The 24516-nt window shown below is 44.0% G+C and overlaps 1 protein-coding gene across 6 annotated transcripts in view; it reads left to right on the top strand.

Moving 5' to 3' along the window:
* LOC134342632 (copine-3-like) overlaps window positions 1-20115 on the top strand; it is an 82401-nt gene extending 62286 nt beyond the window's left edge. For 5 of the 6 annotated variants that reach the window (XM_063040989.1, XM_063040988.1, XM_063040987.1 and 2 more), the window contains 12 exons: window positions 573-644; window positions 2680-2763; window positions 6312-6401; window positions 7124-7222; window positions 8728-8814; window positions 9599-9658; window positions 10994-11127; window positions 11227-11281; window positions 13024-13075; window positions 13765-13898; window positions 15432-15668; window positions 16935-20115. In XM_063040989.1, coding sequence (XP_062897059.1) covers window positions 573-644; window positions 2680-2763; window positions 6312-6401; window positions 7124-7222; window positions 8728-8814; window positions 9599-9658; window positions 10994-11127; window positions 11227-11281; window positions 13024-13075; window positions 13765-13898; window positions 15432-15668; window positions 16935-17048 — 1218 coding nt within the window. In that variant the 3' untranslated portion in view covers window positions 17049-20115. Of the gene's footprint in view, window positions 1-572; window positions 645-2679; window positions 2764-6311; window positions 6402-6987; window positions 7084-7123; window positions 7223-8727; window positions 8815-9598; window positions 9659-10993; window positions 11128-11226; window positions 11282-13023; window positions 13076-13764; window positions 13899-15431; window positions 15669-16934 lie in introns of all 6 variants that reach the window. The other variant, XM_063040992.1, reaches the window with a different exon arrangement.
* Window positions 20116-24516: the final 4401 nt, after the last annotated feature.

Genomic DNA, 24516 nt, shown 5'->3' with positions numbered 1-24516 from the left:
GTTTACGGTGAGAGGAAGGAGTCTTAGAGGGGGTCTGAGACAATTTTTTTTTTTAACAGAGGTTGCTATCTGGAGCATGCTGCCAGAGGAAGTGGTGGAATTGTATACATATACCAGTGATTACCAACCTTGGTTCAGAGACCCCTCAGTTAATGTTAGGAGTCCATGGCATAAAAAAGATTGGGAACCCCTGACATATGCAAGTTTTAAGAGGCATTTAGGCAGACACTGCAATAGGCAAGGCATGCAAGGATAAGGACCTAATGCTGCTAGGTTGGATTAGTGTTGGCATGGACATGGTGGGTCAAAGTGCCTGTTTCTGTCCTGCAGGACTCTGTCTGTGAACGAGAAACAGACTCAATACTTCAGGTCCTTTGGAAAAGCTGTTCATGTTTCAGTTTGGAAGGAGCTTTACTCTGTATCTAATGTGTGTTGGCTGTGCATTGGAAATATTTGCTGCTGACCCTGCATTTTCCAAGTAACTCCCTGAAGAAAACTGTTTTAGAGTATCCTGTGAAAATTTGATAAGAATTGTATTCTAATGTAAACTTTTTTTTAACCCTTGTGTTCAGATTGTAGCCGAAGAGATGAACGATAAAAGGTCAGCAGTTCTGCAGCTGGAGGCCAGGAACCTGGAAAATAAGGTGCTGACCAATGGGAGGGCATCTTTCAGTGTTTGCAACTACATGGGAGAAGGGTGAAACAGCGGCTCGGGTAATGAGGGTGTGGTTATTTGAAGTTGTGGTCAATGTTGTCCCAGGACCCTGGAACATGTACTGGATGTTGTTTGTGCATGTCTTCACACCTTGGACAACATCAGTGCTGTCCATAAAACCATAAGAAACAGGAACAGAATTAGGCCATTTAGCCCATCAAGTCTGCTCTGCCAGTCTGGTTTGTCCCTTTCAAACCTATTCATCTGTCTTCTCCCTCTAACCTTTGATGCCCTTACCAATCAAGAACTTATCAACCTCTGCATTAAATATACCCAGTTATTTGACCTCCACAGCTGTCTGTGGCAGTGAGTTCCACAGATTCACCATTCTCTAACTAAAGAAATTCCTCCTTATAGCTGTTCTAAAGGCAGTATTCTGAGGTAGTGCCTTCTGGTCCTAGACTCCCCAACCATAGGAAACATCCTCTCTACCTTCACTCTATCTAGGCTTTTCAATATTCCATAGGTTTCAATAAGATCTCCCCTTCACTCTTCTCTTCTCCAGCGGTACAGGCCCAAAACCTGTTGACGACTGATGTAAAATACTTATTGAGCTCATCCACCATTTCTTAGTCCCCTATTGTTACCTTTCCAGTGTCATTTTCCAGTGGTTTGATTTCCACTCTTGCTTCTCTTTTACTCTTTATATATCTGGAAAAAATACTTCTGGTATCCTCTTGGTATTATTGGTTCCCTTACCTTCATATTTCATCTTTTCTCTCCATATTGCTTTTTTAGTTGGCTTCTGTTGGTTTTTAAAAGTTTCCAAGTTTCAGCAGAGGCATAGCCATTGGTAAATCTGGACAATTACAGTGTGAAGCAGAAAGTAAAGTCCAGCCTGGTTGTCCTCTCTGACTACCTCACTCTGCCCGGCAGTTGTGGTTGTAGTCTTCCAACAGCAATAGCTACAGAATCTCTGGGCATCAGAGCCTGGCAAGCTTGAGCCTCCCTTCAATTTGCAGTAATCAGCCCCTTTTTAGAAAATCAGAGAGCTTTACTTGAGATATTGGTAATGAAAACCTCCTCTTTACTGTTCATAATTATTTGTAAGTTCCCAATCCACTTCCTCCAGGTTATGGATTTGCTGTAGAGTAACTCTCTCCATTTCTGGGCACGCTTGGAGACATAGCTTGTAGCTGGTGTGCAAAATTAAAACTGGGGAGAGTGGGGAGAGCATAATGTTTACAGTGTCCAGTGTTTCATCCCTGACTTGCCTCAATGTGACTGAATGCCTGAATGAAAAAGCTTCTTCCTCTGCTGTCATGAACCAAGGTAAACCTAAACCATTAAAAATGGAATTGATGAGAAAAATCTGATAAAATCAAACCATATTCCCAACCATTTTTTTAAATACCGTGGGCCAATACCATTAGGCAAGGAGTCCATGGGCCCCAGGTTGGGAACTCTGCTGTAGAGACACAGGATGACAGATGCTTGAAAGTCTGGACAGACATAAAATGTGCTGGATGAACTCGGGTCAGTTAGCATCTGCAGAGGGAAAAGGACACGATGTTTCAGGCTGAGACCCTTCATTCTTCCATATGCCAGCTGCCCTTTTTCTTCCACAGATGCTGACTGACCTGCTGTGTTCCTCCAGTGTTTTTCATACATCGCTTTAAAAGTTGACTCTCTCCACACTAATTATGCCACCTCGTCAAGACTTTTGCAATGGCATATTGCAAGCTTGCCAGCTGGAAAGGCAAGGATGGGAGTTGTGTGGAACTCTCAACATGCCCATGTTTCCTCCCCAAATCACCCACTACCCTGTCTTACAGACATTGCACTAGATTGAAACTGTGGAACTCTTTCCCCAAAAGCACTGTGGGAGCAACTTCACCAGAAGGATCACAATGCTTCAAGAAGGCAGCTCAAACCCACCTTAAGAGCAATTCATGGAGCATAAAGTTTTCAGTTTTGTATGTGCTTAAGCTTAGTTAACAAGACTTTTTCCTTTTGTTCCAAAGGATTTTATGGGGAAATCGGATCCATTTATGGAGCTCTACCGACAAGGAGATGGTGACAAATGGCAGCTAGCCTACCGTTCAGAGGTAGAGTCACTCAGGAATCCAGAGGGGTGGAGGCTGGGGAGATGTAGGGGAGCATGAGCATTGGTGATGTCTAAAGAGAGCATGCCTCCCTCAAGTGGACTGCAACAACAAATGTATTCTATGTATTTTCTGTTTGTGGACTTCAGAGCAGATGCCATTGTTATTTTTCCCATGTGAAGTGGTTGATTTTCTGTGACAGCCTCCATTTAACATAGAATGTTGATTACAGAGAGGCCACTCAGCCCATCATACAGCAGAATAGCCAGATTGTTCCGTTGCTTAAAACAGTGGTCCCCAACCACCGGGCAGCAAAACATGTGCTACCGGGCCGCGAGGAAACGATATGAGTCAGCTGCACCTTTCCTCATTCCCTGTCACGCACTGTTGAGCTTGAACATAGGGTTGCCAACTGTTCCCTATTTGCCGGAACATCCCGTATATTCGGCTAAATTGGTTTGTCCCATATGGGACCGCCCTTGTCCTGTATTTCCCCCGCTAAGGTAGAGCACTACTATGAAACCTTTGGTGCGGAAATGGTGTAAAGCGAAGAAGCAATTACCATTAATTTATATGGGAAAATTTTGAGCGTTCCCAGACCCAAAAAATAACCTACCAAATCATACCAAATAACACATAAAACTGAAAATACACTAATATATAATAAAAGCAGGAATGATATGATAAATACACAGCCTGTATAAAGTAGAAATAATGTATGTACAGTATAGTCGGGAAGATGAAGGCAAAACCGATTTGTGGGAAAAAAATCGGCACGTACGCGCATGCGCACGTCACACATGCACACACAGGTGCCTGCGCAAGGCTTCATGATCATGGTAGTCTTTCCTGGGGTAAAGTGTCCCAGGATTTGACTGCTACTTTTGTCCCTTATTTGGGAGTGAGAAATTTGGCAACCCGAACTGTAAAAGACATGTTGAGGTGAGTTTAACTCTACTTGAACCGGTTGGCCGGTCCCTAAGAATATTGTCAATATTAAGCCGGTCCGCGGTGCAGAAAAGGTTGGGGACCCCTGTCTGAAGAAGAGCAACAGGAACAGTTCAAGAAGTTATAGACCAGTGAGCCTTGCATCAGTGAAAAGAATTCATTAGAGAGGGTTCTTGGGATGGAATTTACTTGCATTTGGAAAAGCATGGACTTATTGAGAATGGTCACCGTGGCTTTGTACAGGCAAGGTCCTGATTCACAAACTTGATTGATCTTTTTTCGAGGGAGTAACGAAGATGAGGCTAAGGCAGTGTAGATTGTTTACATGGATGTCACTAAAACATTTGACAAGGGCTTTGTAATAGGCTGGTCCAGAAGACTACATGGGACCCACAGAGAGTTGACAAATTGGGTCCACAATTGACGTGGTCACAGATTCAAGGGTATTAGTGGAGGATGTTTCTCTGATTTACAGGTCTGTGACCAGTGGTGTTCCCCAAGGATCAATGGTGGGACTTGTGTAATAGATAAATGATCTGCTGAATATGTAGGCAGACTGATGAATAAGTTTGTAGATGGTGTGAAAATCGGTGGAGTTGTGGATAATAAGGAAATTCGTCAAAGTTTACCGCATGCTAGAGATCAGTTGAAAATTTAGGCAGAGAAATGGCAGATGGCATTTAATTTGGGCATGTGTGAGGTGTTATATGTTGGACGGTTAAGTGCAAGAGGAGTGTGTACAGTAAGTAGGAGGATCCAAAGGAGAGAGGGATCGAGGGTGCAAGTTCATAGCTCCCTGAGAGTGCCCACACAAGTGTGTGAGGGGGAAGGAATAAAGACGCTTGCCTTTGTTTCGTCATGCTATTGAATGTAAAAGTTAGGGAGTCATATTGCAGATGTATATAACTTTGATTAGGCCATATTTTGGAGTTCTGTGTGCATTTCTGGTCACTCCATAACAGAATGGATGCAGAGGCTTAGGAAAGGGAGTAAAATTGGTTCACCTGTCTGTTTCCTAGATTGCAGTATATTAGTTAAGGAAAACTTAACCAAACTTGGATTGTTTTCTCTGAAGTAGCAGAAACTGAGGGCTGACCTGATAGAAATGAACAAAATTCTGAGAGACATCGATGGGGTAGGTTGTATTTTTCCCAAGGTAGAAATGTATCATTAACATTGTCATCCCATCCATCCAGCAATCTCTGACCCCCTACCATCAGGCAAGATGTACCATGGCATTAGGACAAGATCTGTTAGGAGGGGAAACGGCTTCTTCCCACAGGAGCATGAAACACCCTGCCACCACCCAAATCTCATCACGTATGAATTAAACACCAATAGTGTTTACTTTTTAACTAGCCATAAATGCACCTTATTATTAAATTACTTGTAATATTACTTTATGATGTGTATGGGTTACAGTGTATGTACTGTGTTGTGCACCTTGGTCTAGAAGGACATTGTTTCATTTAGCTCTATACATGTATATTGCTGAATGACAATAAACTTGAACTTGAAATGTGAAATACTAGAGGGTTTGGGGTGAGATGAAGTGTTTAAAGGAGATTTAGGGAGGTGAATGCCTGGAACACACTGCATGATAAGCAGATGTAATAGCAATTACTAAGAAACAGGCAGAGATAGAAGGGATGTAGACCATTTCAGTCCTACCACCGATACCCAGATGCTGAGAGTGACTAAGACCCTGTTACTGTGGTTCCATAGGCTGCCTGATGCTGTGTAAGTGGGAAGATCCAACCTAATGTGTCCAACCTAAACCTTGGACACACGAGTTATGTGGGTTGCTCTAGGGTTAGTGACAGTGTGATGTGTATAGGAAACATGTTAGGGGAAACATTGCAACCTTTGTCACTAACGAACAGTGTCACAGTAGTATAGAGATTAGCATAACACTTACAGTACCAACAACTGGGGCTCATTTCCCACAGCTGTCTACATTCTCCCTGTGATCGCGTGCGTTTCCTCTCAGTTTCCTCCCACATTCCAAAGACGTACTGGCTAGTAGGTTAACTGGTCCCATGGGTGTAATTGGGTGACATGAGCATTTAACGGTGCTGTATCTCTAAATAAAAATAAATAAAATAATTTATTAAAATGGTCCTGGGGTGAGGGACAGTTAAATGGAGAAGCTGGGGCTATTCTCCTTGGAGTAGGGTTCTGGGAGATTTGATAGAGATGTTGAGCATGACAGTGGTTTTAATTAAAGCAAAGACAAGCATTTTGTACTGGCAAGAATATCAGTAACCAGAGGGCAAGACTTAAGGAGCTGGAAGCAAGTTTAAGAATTTATTTGGTACTGCAGGTTGCTGGGATCTGGAATTCCTCTTTGGAAATGTAATGGAAGCCACCTCAGCAACTATCAGGAATAAATTGAAGGAGAAATGTGCAGGGCTGTGATGAGAGAACAGGGGAGTGGTACTGATTAAATGACTATTCAAAAGCTGGTACAGGCACAATGGACAGAATGGCCTGTGTTGTTCTGAGATATTTTGGAAGTTAACTGTGGCTTATTGCAATAAAGAAAGTGAAAGCCATTTGTGTTCTAACAATGTTCTCTCCCTCTCTCTATTTCCTGCCCACAGGTTATCAAGAACAACCTGAATCCCAACTGGAAGCCCTTCTCAGTGTCCTTGCAGTCTCTGTGTAATGGTGATATGCAGAAGTCCATTAAGGTACAGTTTTTGTATCTTTATTGCTGTATGTGTTGGTGCTGCAATGTTTCCAGTCCTCCTTTTCGGAGCTAATCCCTGGAGCAATGCAGGAATTTAAAATGGATCTTTGTGAAGGCTGTGTTGGACAACTGAGCCGAGGGTTCAAAGAGTGCCTTTACTTTCGCACGAGCATCAAAGCATCAAAATCTGTCAAATCAGCAAGGACTTTGTGCTGGGAAGCCTGCAAATGTCGCCACATTTCAGTGCCTTTAACTCCCTGGCCCTAATGGTACATCTTTGTGATGTGGAAGGAAAGTGGAAAGCAGACAGACCAACCCACATGGTCATGGGGAGAACGTACAATCTACAGCCACCTGAGGACCCACTCCTTAGGAGAGCATTGTACTCAATGCAAGTGATCGCTCTGTGCTGCTGCTGCAAAGCAATAAATTCCATAATGTGTCAGTGATAATTCTGATACTTTCGGATGTGTTGATAAAGCTGAGGAGGAGCTGTAAACCCCGGTCAGGCCAAGGATCTTTGTGCCTCCCTGTTGAGCTCTTGGGGTGGATTCAGTGGTTATTCATTCACTTTGTTTGCTTGTCAGGTGGCTTGTAATGATCAGGATGAGAGCACAGCTTCGGATCTGATAGGGGAGGTGACCCTTCCTGTCTGTAAGCTGTTGGAAGCACAGAACCAAGTGGTGAGACTTCCTCTAACTCTCGCTGTTACCTGTCCTGTAGGTCACATGCTTTGACTATGATGGTGATGGTTCTCATGATCTGATAGGACTCTTTGAAACTAACTTCTCTAAACTGCAGCAAGTGGAATCTGGGACCCCGGTGAGCATTTTCTTTTGTCGCTGAATCTTTACAAATGGAAGCTAATATTGCAGACCCTATAATGCTGAAGTGTCGTCTATTGATGACTTGTAAACTTGGGCACTGCAATTCCTGTAAATTGAAAATGATTTGTACACTGCTTTTATAGTCTTCCTTCTGCTGGACTTCCGTCTCCTTTTCCTCGTCCATTTCATTCCCCTTTCCCTGGTATTTTCCTTATTCATTGTGTCTGTCTGTCTGTCTCTCTCCTCCCCACTACACCCTCCTCGAGGAAAACTTATTCAAAGATTCAATGTAGACTTAATTATTGAAGTATGTATTCAGTATGCATCCCTGAGATTCATCTTCCTGCAGGCCGCCCCGAAACAAAGAAACACCATGGAACCCATTCAAAGAAAACATCAAACAGCCAATGCATGAAAAAAGAATGAATCGTGCAAATGACCCAAAAAAACGCGAGACTGCAGGGTCCTTGAGACAGTCTGGGAATATTCAGTTCAATTCAATTTAGTGCTGCTGTTTATTAACTGCAGTCTGTGTAGAAGTGCCCCAATCAAAATTGCGCAAAATAGCAATAAAAAAGAGTAGCGAGAAACACATGTAACATAAACTGCAGAGCCCTCTTAAACAGACGTTCAATCTATGAGCCACACTGTTCAAACCTTGCCCAAGATCCAAGACTCCTGCACCTGAGGTTGGGTTTCTGCTGATGGACACTGCACAGACCTCAGCATCTTTAACAGGGTCTTGCAGGCATTGGAGTCATGGTCAAGGAGGCCATAACACAAAACTGAGTCTGAGCACTTTGTGTGCTTGACTAATAAGCGCCATTACTGCCACAGCCTTGCTCTACTTCAGAATCTGGCCCCTGCCTATCGTCATGTGATGCAGTGCAGGAGGAGAGCACTGACAGCTCCTTGAAAAAGCTTCTCTGTTAGTCGTATAGTTGCCCCCCCCCGTGCTCTCCCAACAACTGTGAAGACTTTCACATCGAGGTCTGCGCCATTGACCCAGTGATGCACTTTTCCAAGACAGCTGAAAGTTTCAATTCAAGTATGTGAAAATGTGAACCCTGAAGCAAATTGGATTGTCATTCAAAACCCTCCTCCTTCACAAAATGTTTCTGGGGAAGAAAATGAGGCCTCCTTGCCCAAGGCAGAGTTGTGACACAGAATCCTGGAATATAGTTTATCAGGATTCCCATCTCGTTCATTAATTAATTGACTCAATCAGCAGCAAAATGCTGGGAGTTATTGTCAGTGCTGGCATCCTGCTCACCAGTGCCCAGTTCAGGTTTCACTACAGTCACCAGCTCCACACCACATCAGGTTTGATCAAATGCACACAATCGAGCTGAACTCTATTGGAGGTGGGGTTAGAGGGATTGTAAGAAAGCAAACACAAGGAGTTCCTCGACCTCGATATAGCCAGTCTGTGAGGGAGAGCTGGAAACAAGCTTCCAGTGCTGATTTTAAACATTGAATACTGTTCTTGTTCTCCTGAAGATTGAGTTTGAATGCATCAACCCAGAGAAGCAAAGGAAGAAGAAAAGCTACAAGAATTCCGGCATTATTCGGGTGCGATCGTGTAAGGTACAGAATTCCATTTCAGTTTCAGTGACTACTCCCTGGGCTGTTCTTTTAAATTTCTTCCAAACTTTTGTTCACATGGTACGAACCCATTCCACTCATCTGTCCTGTCTTACAGAAGCCCAGACGGACATTCAGTCCATTGATCATTAAGCAGGAACTAGGAACCATTGTTCTTTTCCATTTCTACAGTGTATTTTTTAAAGCGATTAAAATTTATCTTTATTTGTCACACATACATTAAGGTCTACACTGAAATGTGCCGTTTGTGTCATCGACCAACACAATCCAAGGATGTACTGGGGGCAGCCCGCAAGTGTTGCCAAGCTTCTAGCACCAATATAGCATGTCCGACCCTAACCCATACCTCTTTGCAATTGGGAGGAAGCCCACATTTCACAGGGAGAATGTACAGCAGAAGGAATTGAACCAGGGGTGCTGGTAACACTAACAGCTACCCTCTGGGCCGCCTGATTTGTGTATTTTATTTTGAACTCAGCTGGCTCGTATCTGAACTCAGTTTGCTGCCTTTGCTGTTCATACCTGACTGCCCAGATCTCCCTGTCCCAACCCAATAAAAACATCAGACTGCCTTGTGCACCCTCCCTGAATCATTCTTAACAGCCTTTGGGTTTCCACCTCCCAGTGTGTGGAAGAAGCCGTGTGCAGTGACATTAATGTGCTCAATTAACCCACTGGAGGGACTTGCTTGTCTCTGGTCTACCCTTGCCCATTGTTTTCTGTTCAGTGGTTGTGCTGTTTGTATCTTATTGATTTTATTTTACAGATAGAAACGGATTTCTCTTTCCTTGATTATGTTATGGGAGGATGTCAGATCAATTTCACAGTGAGTATATTTCATTAGTTAGACACAGATTGGCTACTATGTTCTAGAGAGGTAAAACACACAAATTGCTGGAAGATTTGTGGAAGCAAAGGGGTGGTAGGTATTTCTATTTCAGACCCACATAACCAGAGTCTCAGTCCAAAACATTGACCATCGCTTCTGCCTCCACACCTCCTCTAGCAGTTTGTTTTCTACCCCAGATTTCACAAGGTGTTTCATTCGGTTCATGAGCTGATCAGGAGACGCTGAGTGGTTTGTGCTGATCAACCAGTCTTTTGAAAACATGGCCTCGTTTCTCAATCATCATGTTTAATTTGCTTGTGCACAAGGAGGACAGCTCAGCCCTGATCACCAAACCTCTGCTCAGAATTGTCAATTACTTACTGGTGACGACCAATTGAAAACCTTATTTGCATATGTAGATGACCAATCACAGTATGGTCTTCAGATATTAATAACTAATACTACTTAATCCTTTAGTCTGTACGTTGGTTTTAGTGAGGGTTATTGCTTTTGTTTTTAAGATTAGGATTAGCCTTATTTGTCACATGTGCATTGAAACACAATGAAATGCGTCATTTGTATCAACGACCAACACAGTCCGGGGTTATGCTGGGGGCAGCCCACAAGTGTCACCGTGCATCCGGTATCGATGTAGCATGCCCACAGCTTACTACCCTAACCCGTACGTCTTTAAAATGTGGCAGGAAACCCACAAGCTCACAGGGAGAACGCTCAAATTGCAGCCTGATCGCTGGCACTGTAAAGTGTTACACTCACTGTGCGGCAACTGGTCCACACCCCCTACGCTACCGAGCAGCCTCCCTCTCCTCCCTCTCAATCCTGCTTTGGCACCTTTATCCTGGTGCTGCTGGTGTTCAGAGCTGTATAAAGAGGAGTTAATCTTTCAAGGGCCTGACTCTGTACAGCTGCACAGCATCTTAATCCTTGTCATGCTGCAACTTTGAACTGGTCAGTGTAAAACTGTAGCATGCAGTTGTACTCCCTAATGTGGGGGGTGTAGTGACTGTGTGACCGGCCTACATGATCAGTCCCAGTACAATGACAAACGCTGAGGATCCCTACCACCCATCCCACCAACTCTTTGACCCACTCTCATCAGGAAGCAGGTACAGGCGCATCAGGGCTTGGACTGCTAGACTGGGCAACAGCTTCTTTCCCCTGACCATGAGACTAATGAATGGATGTTCCCACCATTGTCTGTTTTTATTCACAAAACTGTGTACACAGGCTTCAGGGAATTTTTACTATTTGTGAAGGTTCAGTTTTTTGTTTATTTTATTAAACGTTCTCTACAATTTTTATCCCCCTCAGGTTGGGATCGACTTTACTGGCTCTAATGGAGATCCTCACTCACCCGACTCCCTGCATTATATCAGCCCAAACGGAGTTAATGAATACCTGACTGCTGTATGGTCTGTTGGGCAGGTCATTCAGGATTATGACACGTAAGATTTCCTCCTCCCAGTCCAGAATTTTGTCTCAACTGATAGCTTGAACAGCCTATTTGAATCTGGCTGATTGTTGCATTCCCTCTGTCTCCACAGGGATAAGCTGTTCCCTGCGTTTGGATTTGGTGCTCAGGTCCCTCCGAACTGGCAGGTAGGTGTGTCTGTGGTATGCAGTGCTGGTGTTTCTGTAGAGCCCTTTCTACTCTGGTCTTTCCACGCTGTGTTAGAGGATTGGATTGGTGCTCCCGGTGCTGCGTTCTGTTACTTTATTCTCCAATGCAATTCTCAATCACAAAAGAAACTGAATTCATAACAAAGTCTGTCTGTTGTTATTGATGGGACAGATTTATTGCTGGTCCAAATAACCACATGTTCTAATCCAGCAGCCCCACCTAAACTGGAGATACTTTTTGTGCACTCGTGTATTGTAACTGTGCACCCTCGGTGGTGTGAAGCTACCTCTCTTAGTTATTCCATTATTGTCCCTTTGTACCATTATGTTTGCTTTTAGGATTGGAAAGAATTAGAATTTATTTTATTTCTGACATCCATCCCACAACATGGAGTAAAAATCTTTATGTTGCATCTGCACCGCTATGTACAAGCAATAAGGAAGGGAAATGTGGGAGAATATTGCGGAGACACTCAGATTGTATACAGAGTAGTTTTGCATATCTGTCTGTACAGTAAGATACATTGTACAGTTAGATATGCAATCAGATCAATGTGTATTGATAAATCTGGTGGCCTGTTGGTCCTGGCCTTAATGCTGCGGTACCATTTTCCAGATGGAAGCAGCTGAAACGGTTCGTGATTTTACACTTGTTGCTGTGTTTATAATTCCCACGTACACTGTTTACACCAGACTTCTCATGAGCATTAATATCTTGCTGTAATAAGAATCTGCAGAGCCTCATATGCCCACTACCTCCATTCAGTCTCTTCCCCTTCCTGTAATGTGTGGCTGCACATGCTAAACTTTCCAAAATCCGAATGTAGTTGTGTCATTTGACTGTACCACCGAGCTGACCGTGCTTTCTTCTGCCTCTGGACAGGTGAGGAAGCCCCTCAATTGTTGTAGTACTGTGTAAGGGAGTGGCAACCAAGAAATGTACTCTCACTTTAGACATGGGAGCAGAGTTAGGCCATTCAGCCCATCGAGTCTGCTCTGCCATTATTGTCTACAAATGTAAGAATGAAAAAGTATTACATGGTTTATTATTGTAAATCATTAATAAAATTTACTTTGGATTAGAAAATGTCACGTTAACCCCAATGGCCTACATTAGTAGCTGTTGTTCCCAATGAGCTGAGTTACGCAGCTCACCATAACCATGCTGATGTAAAGTACCTGTCTATACTCCCATTTAATAGCACTTTACAGCTCAGAGCCTTGAGTCCTGATCTCTGGGTCATTTTCTTTGTGGAGGAGTATTTGTTTGAGGCATTACTCAGAGCCTTGCCTCCTTACTGGCCCTTGGGTTGGTCTGCTGGCATCTGAATCATCAGCCAGTTTCCTGTGGATACAGGCAGTAATGTAAAGAAAGATTCCTTACCTCCCTTCCATTGGGAAGGAGGTACAGGAGCATCAGGACAAGAACCGCCAGGCTGGGTAACAGTCTCTTCCCTCAGGCTGTGAAACTAATGAATACTCTGCCACCACCAACGTCTCGTCACCGGGACAGCGAGCTGCTGACTGTTTACATGTGCTGCATGCTACATGCACTTTGAATTATATTTTAACTTATTTATGGTGGTATTTTGGATTAGTTGCTGTGTGCGATGTTTTGTAGGTACACCATGCTCCAGAGGAATGTTGTTTCATTTGGTTGTATACATGTACAGTGAGATGGCAATAAACTGAACTTAAATTCTGTTTTCTTTTTTCCTCAGGTGTCCCATGAGTTCCCCTTAAATTTTAACCCCAACAATCCATACTGCCAAGGTAGGAGGATTGTCTGTCGATCTGTCGCCACAGAGGGAGGGTAGTGGGTGAATATTTTCAAAGTAACACGCCCAAAATGCTGGAGGAACTCAGCAGGCCTGGCCGCATCTATAGAAAAGAGTACAATCGGTGTTTTGGTCTGTCAATCTGTCGCCACAGTGGGTGATGTTGACTGTACTCTTTTCCATAGATATTGCCTGGCCTGCTGAGTTCCTCCAGCATCCTGTGTGTGTTGCTTAGATATACAGTCTTGTTTGTGAATGTTTTCTATCCTGATTAATGAAAATTGGAAAACTGCAGATGCTGGAAATCTGAAACTCAAGGCCATGGGTTAAGGATGAAGATGAAATATTTAAGGGGAACCTGAGGGGGAACTACTTCACTCGGAGGGTTGTGAGAGTGTGGAACGAGCTGCCAGCAGGAGTGGTGGATGCGGGTTTGATTTCAGCATTTCAGAAGTTTGGATAGTACATGGATGGGAGGAGAGTGTGTAACTGCTCCAGGTGTTTGTGGACAGGTCTAGGCAGAATAACTGTTTGGCACAAGGGTCTGTTTCTGTGCTGTAGTGACTCTGGGCAAATCATTGACTGTTGTGCTCATTGTTGGAGTTGAATTCAGACCCTGCTTTTGCATTTTCTGTCCACTGGTTTGGTGATTTCGGATGGGTTAATGATGTTCTCTCACAACAGGTGTGCAAGGTATTATCGATGCATATCGCAATGCGCTTGTCAACGTTCGACTCTATGGGCCAACCAACTTCTCGCCCATAATAACACACGTGTCCCGTTTCGCATCCACCTCGGCTCAGCAACAGGTGGCAGGGGTGAGTGTGATCCACATTGTGGGCCGTTGGCAAGGGGAATGGGCAAGAACTTCCTTCGCAGCCTGCCAGTTCTGTGCCCAGTGTAGGGATATGCAGTTAATGCCTGCATGCGCTTGCCACAATTCAGATCTACGTTTAAAGTTTGGCTCGTAGGGTGGGTTTCGTGTGGGACAGAGTGGAGGGAGTGATCTGGAAACCTGGGGTTTAATGTCACACTGGAATAAGGGCTGGATGTTGAGGATGTCAGTGCTGGAGAACAGAGAGGTTTGCTGTCTTAAAGAATCTAAGAGGAGATAAGTGTGGACAACAGGAGGAAGAGAAGGAGGAGGAGATGCAGGAGGATGTAGTAGGCAGGTGAGAAAAAGTAAAAGGTCAGAGTGGTGAATGTGGCGGCGGGGGGGAGGTGGTTGAATTTGTTCACCAGAGAGAGAAATCGATACTCACACCATCAGGTTGGAGGGTATACAGACGAAATATAGGGGGTTGCTCCTCTACCCTGAGGGGGCCTCATCTTGGCACAAGAGGAAGCCATGGATCGACCTGTCAGAATTAAAATATTTGGACACCAGAAAGTCTCACTTGTGGCGTAAGGTGCAGAAGTGTTTGACAAATCGCCACACTTGTTTAAACTAAACTCCATCTGCCATTATCTTCCATTTCTCCACTCAGATTATGCTCCCTTGTGTTAGTCATTTCCAGCCTGGGGAAAAAGTCTGGATGTCCACTTAATCTAGGCCTTTTATCGTCTTATAAGCCTCTATCAAATTTCCTCTCATCTCCTTCACTCCAGAGAGAAAAGCCCTAGCTCGCTCAGCTGTTACTCATAAGGCATACTCTCTAATCCAGTGGTCCCCAACCTCCAGGCCGTGGACCGATACATTGCCGCAAAGAATGCAGTGGTGCAGCGGTAGTCAGAACACACCCAGCACATCTTTAAGAAAAAAGCTGAAATAAACAAGCTAATTAATTATCTCTGGGCTCCCCCCCCTCCCCAATTTCTTTCTCCCTAGGCCTTTTTTCCCATAATCCTTTCATATCCCTTTTGCCATTGAACTGTCCAGCTCTTGGCTCCATCCCTTCCCCTCCTGTCTCCTATCATTTTGGATCTCCCCCTCCCTCTCCCACTTTCAAATCTCTTACTAGCTCTTCTTTCAGTTAGTCCTGACGAAGGGTATCGGCCTGGAATGTCGACTGTACCTCTTCCTAGAGATGCTGCCTGGCCTGCTGCATTCACCAGCAACTTTTATGTGTGTTAATTAATTAGGTGCCGCCCGGCACGTAAATGTCAGCCCAGATCAGAGGCGATTGCCGATTGCGTCGCAACGATCAGCACTAAATATGACATTCCAAATGTTGTCTCATCAGGATTTTATAGAGCTGCAACATTAAATTAAAGCCAATGAATCTATTTATTATGTGGTTTTGAGGTATTGTTGGAAAATGCTGGATGAGTTGCAAACTGCTTTCTGTGGGTGATTCATGCTGCAGCTTTCATGACACGGAGTTTACATTCTCTGCTTTCTTTGTCTCCAGCAATATTATGTCCTGTTGATCATCACTGACGGAGAGATAACAGACTTGGACCAGACCAGGAATGCCATTGTGGAAGCCTCCAAGTTGCCCATGTCCATCATCATCGTGGGTGTCGGGAGTGCTGATTTCAAGGCCATGGAGTTTCTCGATGGGGATGATGGCGTCCTAAAATCACTCTCCGGAGAGCCCGTAGCCCGAGACATTGTGCAATTTGTTCCATTCAGACAGTTTCAGAATGTAAGTCCGACACAGTAACCAGACCATCCTCCCTCAGCACAATAAAGTAAACCAATACCTGAGCCCCAGTCTCAGCTGCCAGCACTGACCTGTTGGTAGTGCTCCCACTTCTGGGTCAGAAGCCTTTGGGGTTTCAGTCTCACTCCAAGGACTGAAACTTGAACATTCAGCTGACACAGACCTTGATGCATGAATCCATGAGCATTCAGCTTGTTACATGAATACATTGAAGGGAGGCCCCTTGTCCACTGGCTGTGAAAGGTCCCAAAGTCCTGTCAATACTGTGGGGTTGCTGGATCAGTGGTGCAGCAGCCTGACAACTCCAGTCACTCGGGTTCAATTCGGACCTCAGCTGCTGTCTTTGTGCGATCTGCACTTCTCCCTTGGACCCTGTAGATTTCCCTTGAGTGCTTCAGCTAACTCCCACAGGCCACTACAATGGTTGATAGGTTAATTGGCCACTGTAGATTGCTGATATAAGTGGTAGAATCTATGGAGAGTTATGGATATGTGGGGGTCAGGTTACAGGGAAAAGTAGTGTGAGCTGGGCAAAGACTTGGCAGGGTGAAATGGCCTCTCTGTGTGCCACATTGAATCTGGTTATATTGATCTAGAAGTTCTTCAAAAGTCAGGAATGAGACATCAAACTTGGTGGATACAGCCACTTTATTAAATGTTACAGAAACACAGAACAAAACAAAAGAAAAAAGACGAAGTTATGGTTTCTCAGACTAGAGATAACAACATTCCGATGATAACTATTAACCAATAAAACAGCTGGATTGAAGTGGTGTAATATCTGCAGAAAAACTGAGAATCTAGAAAATACCTGAGCAACATACACACAAATGCTGGAGGAACTCAGCAGGCCAGGCAGTATCTTTAGAAAAGAGTACAGTCGATGATTTGGGCCAAGACCTTTCAACAGGACATGCTGGAGGGTCTCAGCCCGAAACATCGACTGTACCCTTTTCCAAAGATGCTGCCTGGCCTGCTGGGTTCCTCCAGCATTGCGTGTCTGTGTCGCTTGGATTTCCAGCATCTGCAGATTTTCTCTTGTTTGTGATTAGAAAGTACCTGAATCAGCTATACTACAATTACACACATATAGTAGCTGATTATAGCAAGCATAGGAAAGTTAAACTACAAGAAAGATGGAAGAAAAATAACCATTCTACACAATAATCCAACAGCCGTGGAGAAGCTTGGTGAGGATGTGCAGTTGTTTCTCTTGGTGGTAATTCTGATTTGTTTTTCTCACTCCAGGCTCCAAAGGAAGCTCTGGCACAAACTGTTCTGGCTGAAGTGCCGAACCAGTTGGTATCTTACTACAAGATGAGGAACCTGCCACCAGTGAATCCTCCGAACCCATCCCAGTAGTAGTGCCCAAGTGGAGAAATGTGTGGCACTCGGCCTTGCCTTGATCAGCCCCTGGCTGAGTATGCTGATTGTGACTGGGACTGCCATGATTCCTCAGTGACCAGGGAAGCCTCCCTCCTGGTGACTGTACTTCCACAGAATCAGCATTGCCAACACTTACCGATTCTGCAGGACATGGGGGATTTGTGATCTGCTTTAAAGCATCGTCTCAGCTGATAGCTCATCCCCACGCAGGGGAACCAAATGAAATTGCAATGCTTGCATCCTTATGGCAGACTGTACTGGAGTACTTGTGAGTGTTGGCAATGCTGCCTTGTAACTGACCTGATGTGTACTGAGTTTGCAATCAAAACCTTTTATTGACTGATTCCTGGGGATGTTGGGGAGAGGCGTTTGGAGTTGGGATTTGTAGATCTGAATGTACCCCTTACTGGTTTGGATGGGGTATTGGTGTGTTCCCCAACCTGGTCATTCCTCCTTAATCTTCAGCTGTGAGCTGGTATTCCTGGCTTCAATCAGTGTCCAGATTCATTAACAAGTGTGATTCAGGTTTAACCCAGACCAGGCAGCTTAGTATCAAATGTCTAGAAGCTCTGTCCACTGCTGGTCATTATGATCTATGTCAAGTACTCTGATCGTCAACCTGCCTGACTTCCTGAGTTCCATTTTGTGGATATTGATAAAGAAACCATCCACCACACAGCACTCTTTATTTCTGATTCACGGTACAGCACACACTGGCTAACCTCAGTAGCATTGCAGTTATAAAACTAGGCTCACTCTGCTTGCTGTGTTGCTGCGGGTGAATAGTTAACACTATCCATCCTCGGTGACTGACCCAAGGAACAGATCAGGACAGTTGCAGGTCCCTGTACAGGGCTAAATTTGGGACTTAGCTGCTGTGCAGAACATGAAAATAATTCAGATTATTGTCACAGCTGTGTAGTAATGTGGGGTTGTCACTGTACAAGGGATTGGCTCACTGCTTAATACTGCTCTTCAGTGTTGCACACCTCAATTCCAAAGCTTTCTATGCACTTTATATGACTCTGCCTAACAAGCTGTGCATATAACCATGACTTATATAGATGCAGCGTATTGCCATGGCATCACAGAATGCTTTTCTTGTCAGTGACTGTAAGCCATAAGTGATTGCTTAAGCTCTTCTAACTTGGGTTTAATATTTAACTTGCTGAGAGCTTGCTGACACTTTATTGACAGTCGGTACTGGGTGTTATCTATGCTGCCCTTTCTAAATTCTCTCCTCTCAGCCCAGCAGACAATAGTGAAGTGTCTATGCTGGTCAGGTAAAGGGTGTCTTGTAGCAAAAGTGGGTCTCAAACTGCCCGCTGATATTTTGATTTTGTTTTATACTTTATGGAACAGAACACTAAAATGCAAGGTCATTTTCTACTAAGAGGTGAAAACAGCAGAGGTGGGATGTTCCCAAAGTGAAAAGCCCCTGATGTAGTTGTCTTGTTTGAGTGCTTCCTATAGACACAGCCCTGTGATGTGTGCAGCGTCATCCTCCAATAACTAATGAACTGCTTGTGGGATCAGTCCTCAAAATGAACTATTAAAGTTTTTAATCATCAACTTGTTCCTCTTTCCCCATCTTGTTCCTTCCTGTACATTAGCCCAGTATTATTTGTACAGGTCATTGTAAATGGTCCTGTGGTTAGGCGAGGGTTAAATCGTTGGGTTGCTGGGCTGAGCGGCTCGGGCAGGTAGGGCCTGTTCCACACACTCTGAAATAAAATAAGTAACCCCCTGCAGTGATTGGTGGGAACATGTTCAAGTGGTAGTCTGCAGGTCAGCAACCAATAATTTCCCCAGGGCTGATCTGATCATTTCAACCACGACCTCTGTTATCACATTGCGATGAAAACAAGATCAAAGATCAATGCAAAGTTCACAGTGAAAGGCTATCGGCTAATCAAAAGGTCTCCTGTCAATAGCGTCCAGTGTTGCTGTAGATCTAAGGTGCTCGCTCCTGTCAAAAGCTGGCAGACATCAGTCTTTGAAAGTACACAAGACACAGTGTCACGGAATCACTGTTAAGGAGAGGTCGTGCAGATTAGTCTTTCTGAAAATTAGTTCTAAAGCACTACAGGACAGAACAAGCCCTTCTGCCCATCAGGTCCATGCCTAATCCCATCAACATGTTTATGAAATCTTCACTTTCACAAGAACAGTGTAGTAGCTATAGAGTTAGCAATCTTGGGGTGGGTTTAAGTATAAAATGTTTTGTATTAACATAAAATATCTTTAAAGTGATGTTTGTCATCAGCAATCTGATACCAGGGTTTATAGATGAGGGATTGGTGCTTTGAATTTCTGCTGAACCTCTGCTTTCTGATGTCTGCCAAATGTTCCATTAACAGAGAATGGGGTCTTGGGAATTTTGGCTGGGGTCTATTGTTAGGTGGGATCTCATGCTAATGGCTAGTGTTTAATCTTTTCCTGTGCTGGTGGCTGGTTTCCCCCTATGAGGTTTGCCAGTTTGTGGATCTCTGTCCCGTCCCTCAGTGAGAAATTGCTCAGTGTGTCCCTTTGCTGGCAGGCAGCCAGGGCAGGGTCCCAAACCCCACTCGTCTCACCCCTAACCAGACGCAGACCATGACCATGCTGGTGACAGTGTTTTGCCCACTGCCTCACTGCACAGTTACGTCACCGGGACTGCACCGCTGGGAGCCAGCATATCACCTGGAGTCTGTGTCACCCAGGCACCTGCTGGTGTCTACAGTATTGTGCCAAACTTGTTTTAATACACTCTGATTTCCTCTGAAAGCTGAATCCATCATTTCACTTCCTAAATTCATTCACAGTGCCTCAAGTCCTCCTGGATTGTGAATGTCTGTTTAATAAAAAATGCATCTGGGGGTTAGATAATTCTTCCCTCCATCCATCTCCTCCCACCCTCTCTCCCATTTAGAGACAGAATGAATTAGTCTTATTGAGACCAAATATTGTCAAAACAATCTCTTTAGTAGAAAATGACCCAGAAATACAGTACCACCTTATTTTTACTATGATTGTGGGTTTTGAATAAATAAATCGTGTTTTATGTGTGTGTGTTTACTGTCTACAATGAACTCAGTGATTGGAACAGTTATTTACCATAGTGTACATTTGATCTGTATCATCTAAGAACAGACCCTTCAGCCCACCTGTTCTGTGCTAACAACATAATGTTGTGCCACCCTTTTAACCTACACTAAGATTAATCAAAATGTTCCCTCCTCTATCATCCATTTGCTTATCTAATAGTTTCTTAAATGGTCCTAATGTTTGTGTCTAGAAGTTCTCTGCCTGGACCACATAACTGTCAGACAATTTCTCAGACCCACGTCGGTTAATCTCAATGTTACAATTCCTAAAGGAAAACACAAGTAAAATAAAGTCTTTAATAATTTCACTCAGATCTGCAAGGTGGCAGTATAGAAACTGGCCCTTCAGCCCATCTTTGCCCATGTTTAGCTGATATCCCTCTAAACTTTTCCCATCCATGTATCTATCCAAACATCTGTTAAATGTTGTCATTGTACCTGCCTCACCTATTTCTTCTGACAGCTCATTCTCTATACACACCACCCTCTGGGTGAGGAAGTTGCCCCTTGAGTTCCTATTAAATATCCCCTCTCATCTTATACCTTCCAGTTTTAGACCTGTGTACCTCTAGGTAAAAAGACAAAGTGAACCTTATCTATGCCCCTCAGTTTCTGACATTGCAAGGAATAAAGTCCAAGCCTTCCCAATCTTGCTCCATAACTCAGGCCCTTGAGTCCTAGCAATGCGCTCTGGTTCTGTCACATTTTGGTATAGAGGCTCCAGTACTCAGGATGGGAAGGCGCTTGTAGACTTGGCCTGCTCCACCACAGGGACAACCCTCCCCACTCTCAATATCTTCATTAGATTAGATTCAACTTTGTCATTGTGCTGAGTACAGATACAAAGCCAATGAAATACAGTTAGCATCTAACTAGAAATGCAAAGAATAGTGTTATTTACAAAATAACCGTGAATAAAAAGTAAGTGCTACAGCACACAAATATAAAAGTACTGAGACAGTACAATATGCCCTCAGGAAATGTGTTGTTTTGCAAAATAAGTTAATAGTGCAAATAAGATAATGAGGTAGTTTTCATGGACTGTTCTGAAATTTGATGAAGAAGCTGTTCTTAAAATGTTGAGTGCAGGTCTTCAGTCTCCTGTACCTCATCCAGGAAAGAGGTACAGGAGACTGAAGACCTGCACTCAACGTTTTAAGAACAGCTTCTTCATCAAATTTCCTGATGTGTTAGTGATAACGAACCTGGTTCTGATTCTGCACTTTTTTCAGCTCAACATCTTTCCTACAACAGGATGACTAAAACTGCAACCCAAGTGCAGCCTCACCAATATCTTGTTTAACTGCAACAACATGTCCCAGCTCCGGTGCTCACTGCCCTGACTGCTAAAGGCCAGTGTGCAGAAAGCTGCCTTCACCACCCAGTCTACCTGTAAAACTGATTTTGGGTGATGTTTAATATTTGTTAAATCTTCTCATTGACTCTGGATTAGGCTTGAGGGTTGCTCTGTCCCCACTGTTACTATTTTTATCCCTCTTCTAGAGGTTTGGAGAAGGTGATACCCCCTTCCTCCCACACCTGCTGCTTGAGGTAGGGGAGTGTTGTGGATGGAAGGGAAACCGCAGCTTCAAGAGTCTCAGAATTCACACCACCAACTTCAGGAACAATTACCCCTCAGCCATCAGGCTCTTGAACCAGTGGGGATAACTTCACTCACCCCAACACCGAATTGTTGTACAACCAATGGATGCACCTTCAAGGACTCTTCATATTATGTTCTTGATATTTATTGCTTATTTATTCATTATTATTATTTTGGGTCTTTTTTGTACTATAATTGCAATTTGTTATCTTTTGTACATGTGTTGTTTCTCCATATTGTGTGTGCTTTTCATTGATTCTATGGTGTTTCTTTGTATTTACTGTGAACCCCACAGGAAAATGAGTATCAGGGTTGTATATATGGTGACATGTATGTTATTGCTTTGAACAAGGTACCAAGTCACTGTGTGAGCAGGGAGGGAAATCCTGACCACCAGAAAGCAGCAGAAATTCGTGTCTCTTCCACCAACCTCTCCTGTTTTTAGTTCAATATAACAAATTGTCTTTACAAGAGTGTCTTGAAAAATCTTTGCCAAAAAAAAGCACAAACATGGCCTTGAGCCACATGAAACTATCGTAAGCAGTTGGAGCAGATTTACGCCATTTGGCCTGTTCAAGTATGTTCTGCCATTCCATCATGGCTGATTTATTTTCTCTCTCAACCCCATTCCCTGTAACCTTTGAGATGCACTGATTAATAAAGAACCCAACATTCTCCACCTTAAATATACACCATGGCTTGGCCTCCTCAGCTGTCTGTGGCAATGAATTCCACAGATTCACCACCCTCTGGCTAAAGAAGTTTTTCCTCATCTCTATCCTAAATTAAGATCCCTCTATTCTGAGTCTGTACCCTCTGGTCTTGGACTCACCCGCTATAGGAAACGTCCTCCCCACATCCACTTTATACAGACCTTTCAATGTTCGATAGGCTGCAATGAGATTCTGTTCTCTCTCCCCTCCCCCCTCCATTCTTCTGAACCTGCACAGTCCTATCAAACATTCCTTGTATGTTAACCCTTTCATTCCTGGGATCATTCTTGGTGAACCTCCTCTGGACCCTCTCCAATGCCAGCACATCTTTTCTTAGGTAAGGGTCCCAAAACTACTCTCAATACTCCGTGTGGTTTGACCAATGCCTTCCAAGGCCTCACCATTACATCCTTGTTTTTGCATTCTAATCCCCTTGAAATGCATGCTGACATTGCATTTACCTTTCTTCCCTCTGATCTTTATGTTTTCTCACCAGTTTGAAAATAATCCAGATTTGTATTCCTCCTACCAAAGAGCATGGCCATGTACTTCCCTACATTATATTCCATCTGCCACTTTCTCAACTTGTCCAAGTCCTGCTTCCTCTTTCTCAATGCTATCTACCCCTACACCTATTTTCATATTGTCCACAAAGCCCTCAATTCCTTCATCCAAATCATTGACATACGATGTGAAAAGAAGCAGTCTCTGCTGAGTACCACTAGTCACCAGCAGCTAACCAGAAAAAGCCCCATTTATTCCTCAAAACGAGAAAATCTGCAGACGCTGGACCAGACAGCATCTATGGGGAAAAAAGTACATTTAATGTTTCGGGCAAAAGCCCTTTAGCAGGACTGCCCTATTTCATTATGGCTGAGCCGTTTTCCTTCTCAGCCCCAATCTTCTGCTACCTCTCTGTATCCCTTCATGCCCTGACGTGGAAATTCTTACATCTGGACAGACTGTCTGGTTGTGGAACTTTATTTTGCATTATTTCATTATATTTTATTTTGCTTTATAAAATTCTGTCCATATTCAGAATGGAAAACTCCCAACTTGAACCCAAAGAAGAGAAAGTTTGCAGGAAGAAAGTGTTCTCTGGCTGAGGTGAGAGCTTTGTGAACAGCAGATGAGAACAAGAGATTCTGGTCAGGGGTTCAGGAAAGATCAGGCCAGATGATCAAAAGGGCGTTCAATGTACACTTATCAAAATATGTATATCATATACAACCTTGAGATTCTTCATCTTCCGGGCAGCCACGAAACAAAGTAGAGTCCAGATGCCAGCACCATCTAGGGTTTGACATTGATGAGGATTTAGTGAACTGTGGGCTGGTCAAGTGTAGATATGTGTGTGAATTGCTGCTGGTTGTATGATCTGATCCCAGTTATCAGTGGGTTAAAAAGCAAGAACCCCAGCTAGAATCGTTAGTTACTCTTGCAAAGTGTGAGACTCCTTTATCCACTCCTTGCCTGCGTGGAATGGTCAGTTTCTCCCACCTCTTTTGAGCAGAGGACTCCAGGCCAGACCCGAGTGAGGGATGCAGAGCAGGAGACTGCAGGACAAGCTCCACATCTGTTCTCCTCCAGCTATGTAAGCGGTGGAGTGTGGGAACAGATGGTTCAGAGTTACTGCAGTCCTTTACAATTGGCATGTTTGGCATTCCATTCAAACCATTTACTCACAACTACTGATGACTAAAGCATCAGTTTTTTTGAAATGAGACGTGGGAGTACAGGACCCGTCCATCTTGGGACGTGCTGAAGAGTTTTCCAGCTGATGCTCCTACCCCCAGTGGTGGGAAAACATTTCAAAGCAGCAATGAGAATAATGAACAGACAAGCTGCTGTTTCAGTCATCCAGGGGTTCGTGTAGCACAGCAACAGACCATTCAGCCCATCCACTCTGTGCTGACCAAGCACCCAGTTACACTCATCCAGCCGTGAATGACATACACAAGATGCTGGAGGAACTCAACAGGTCAGGCAGCATCTAGGGAGAGTAATAAGCAGCTGAAGTTTCAGGCCCAGACCCTTCACCA

The sequence above is a fragment of the Mobula hypostoma genome, chromosome 2, assembly GCF_963921235.1.
Source record: "Mobula hypostoma chromosome 2, sMobHyp1.1, whole genome shotgun sequence".
In the NCBI taxonomy this organism is placed as follows: Eukaryota; Metazoa; Chordata; class Chondrichthyes; order Myliobatiformes; family Myliobatidae; genus Mobula; species Mobula hypostoma.
Note: the sequence above shows the minus strand (reverse complement) of the source record. Positions and strands in the feature narration are given on the sequence as shown.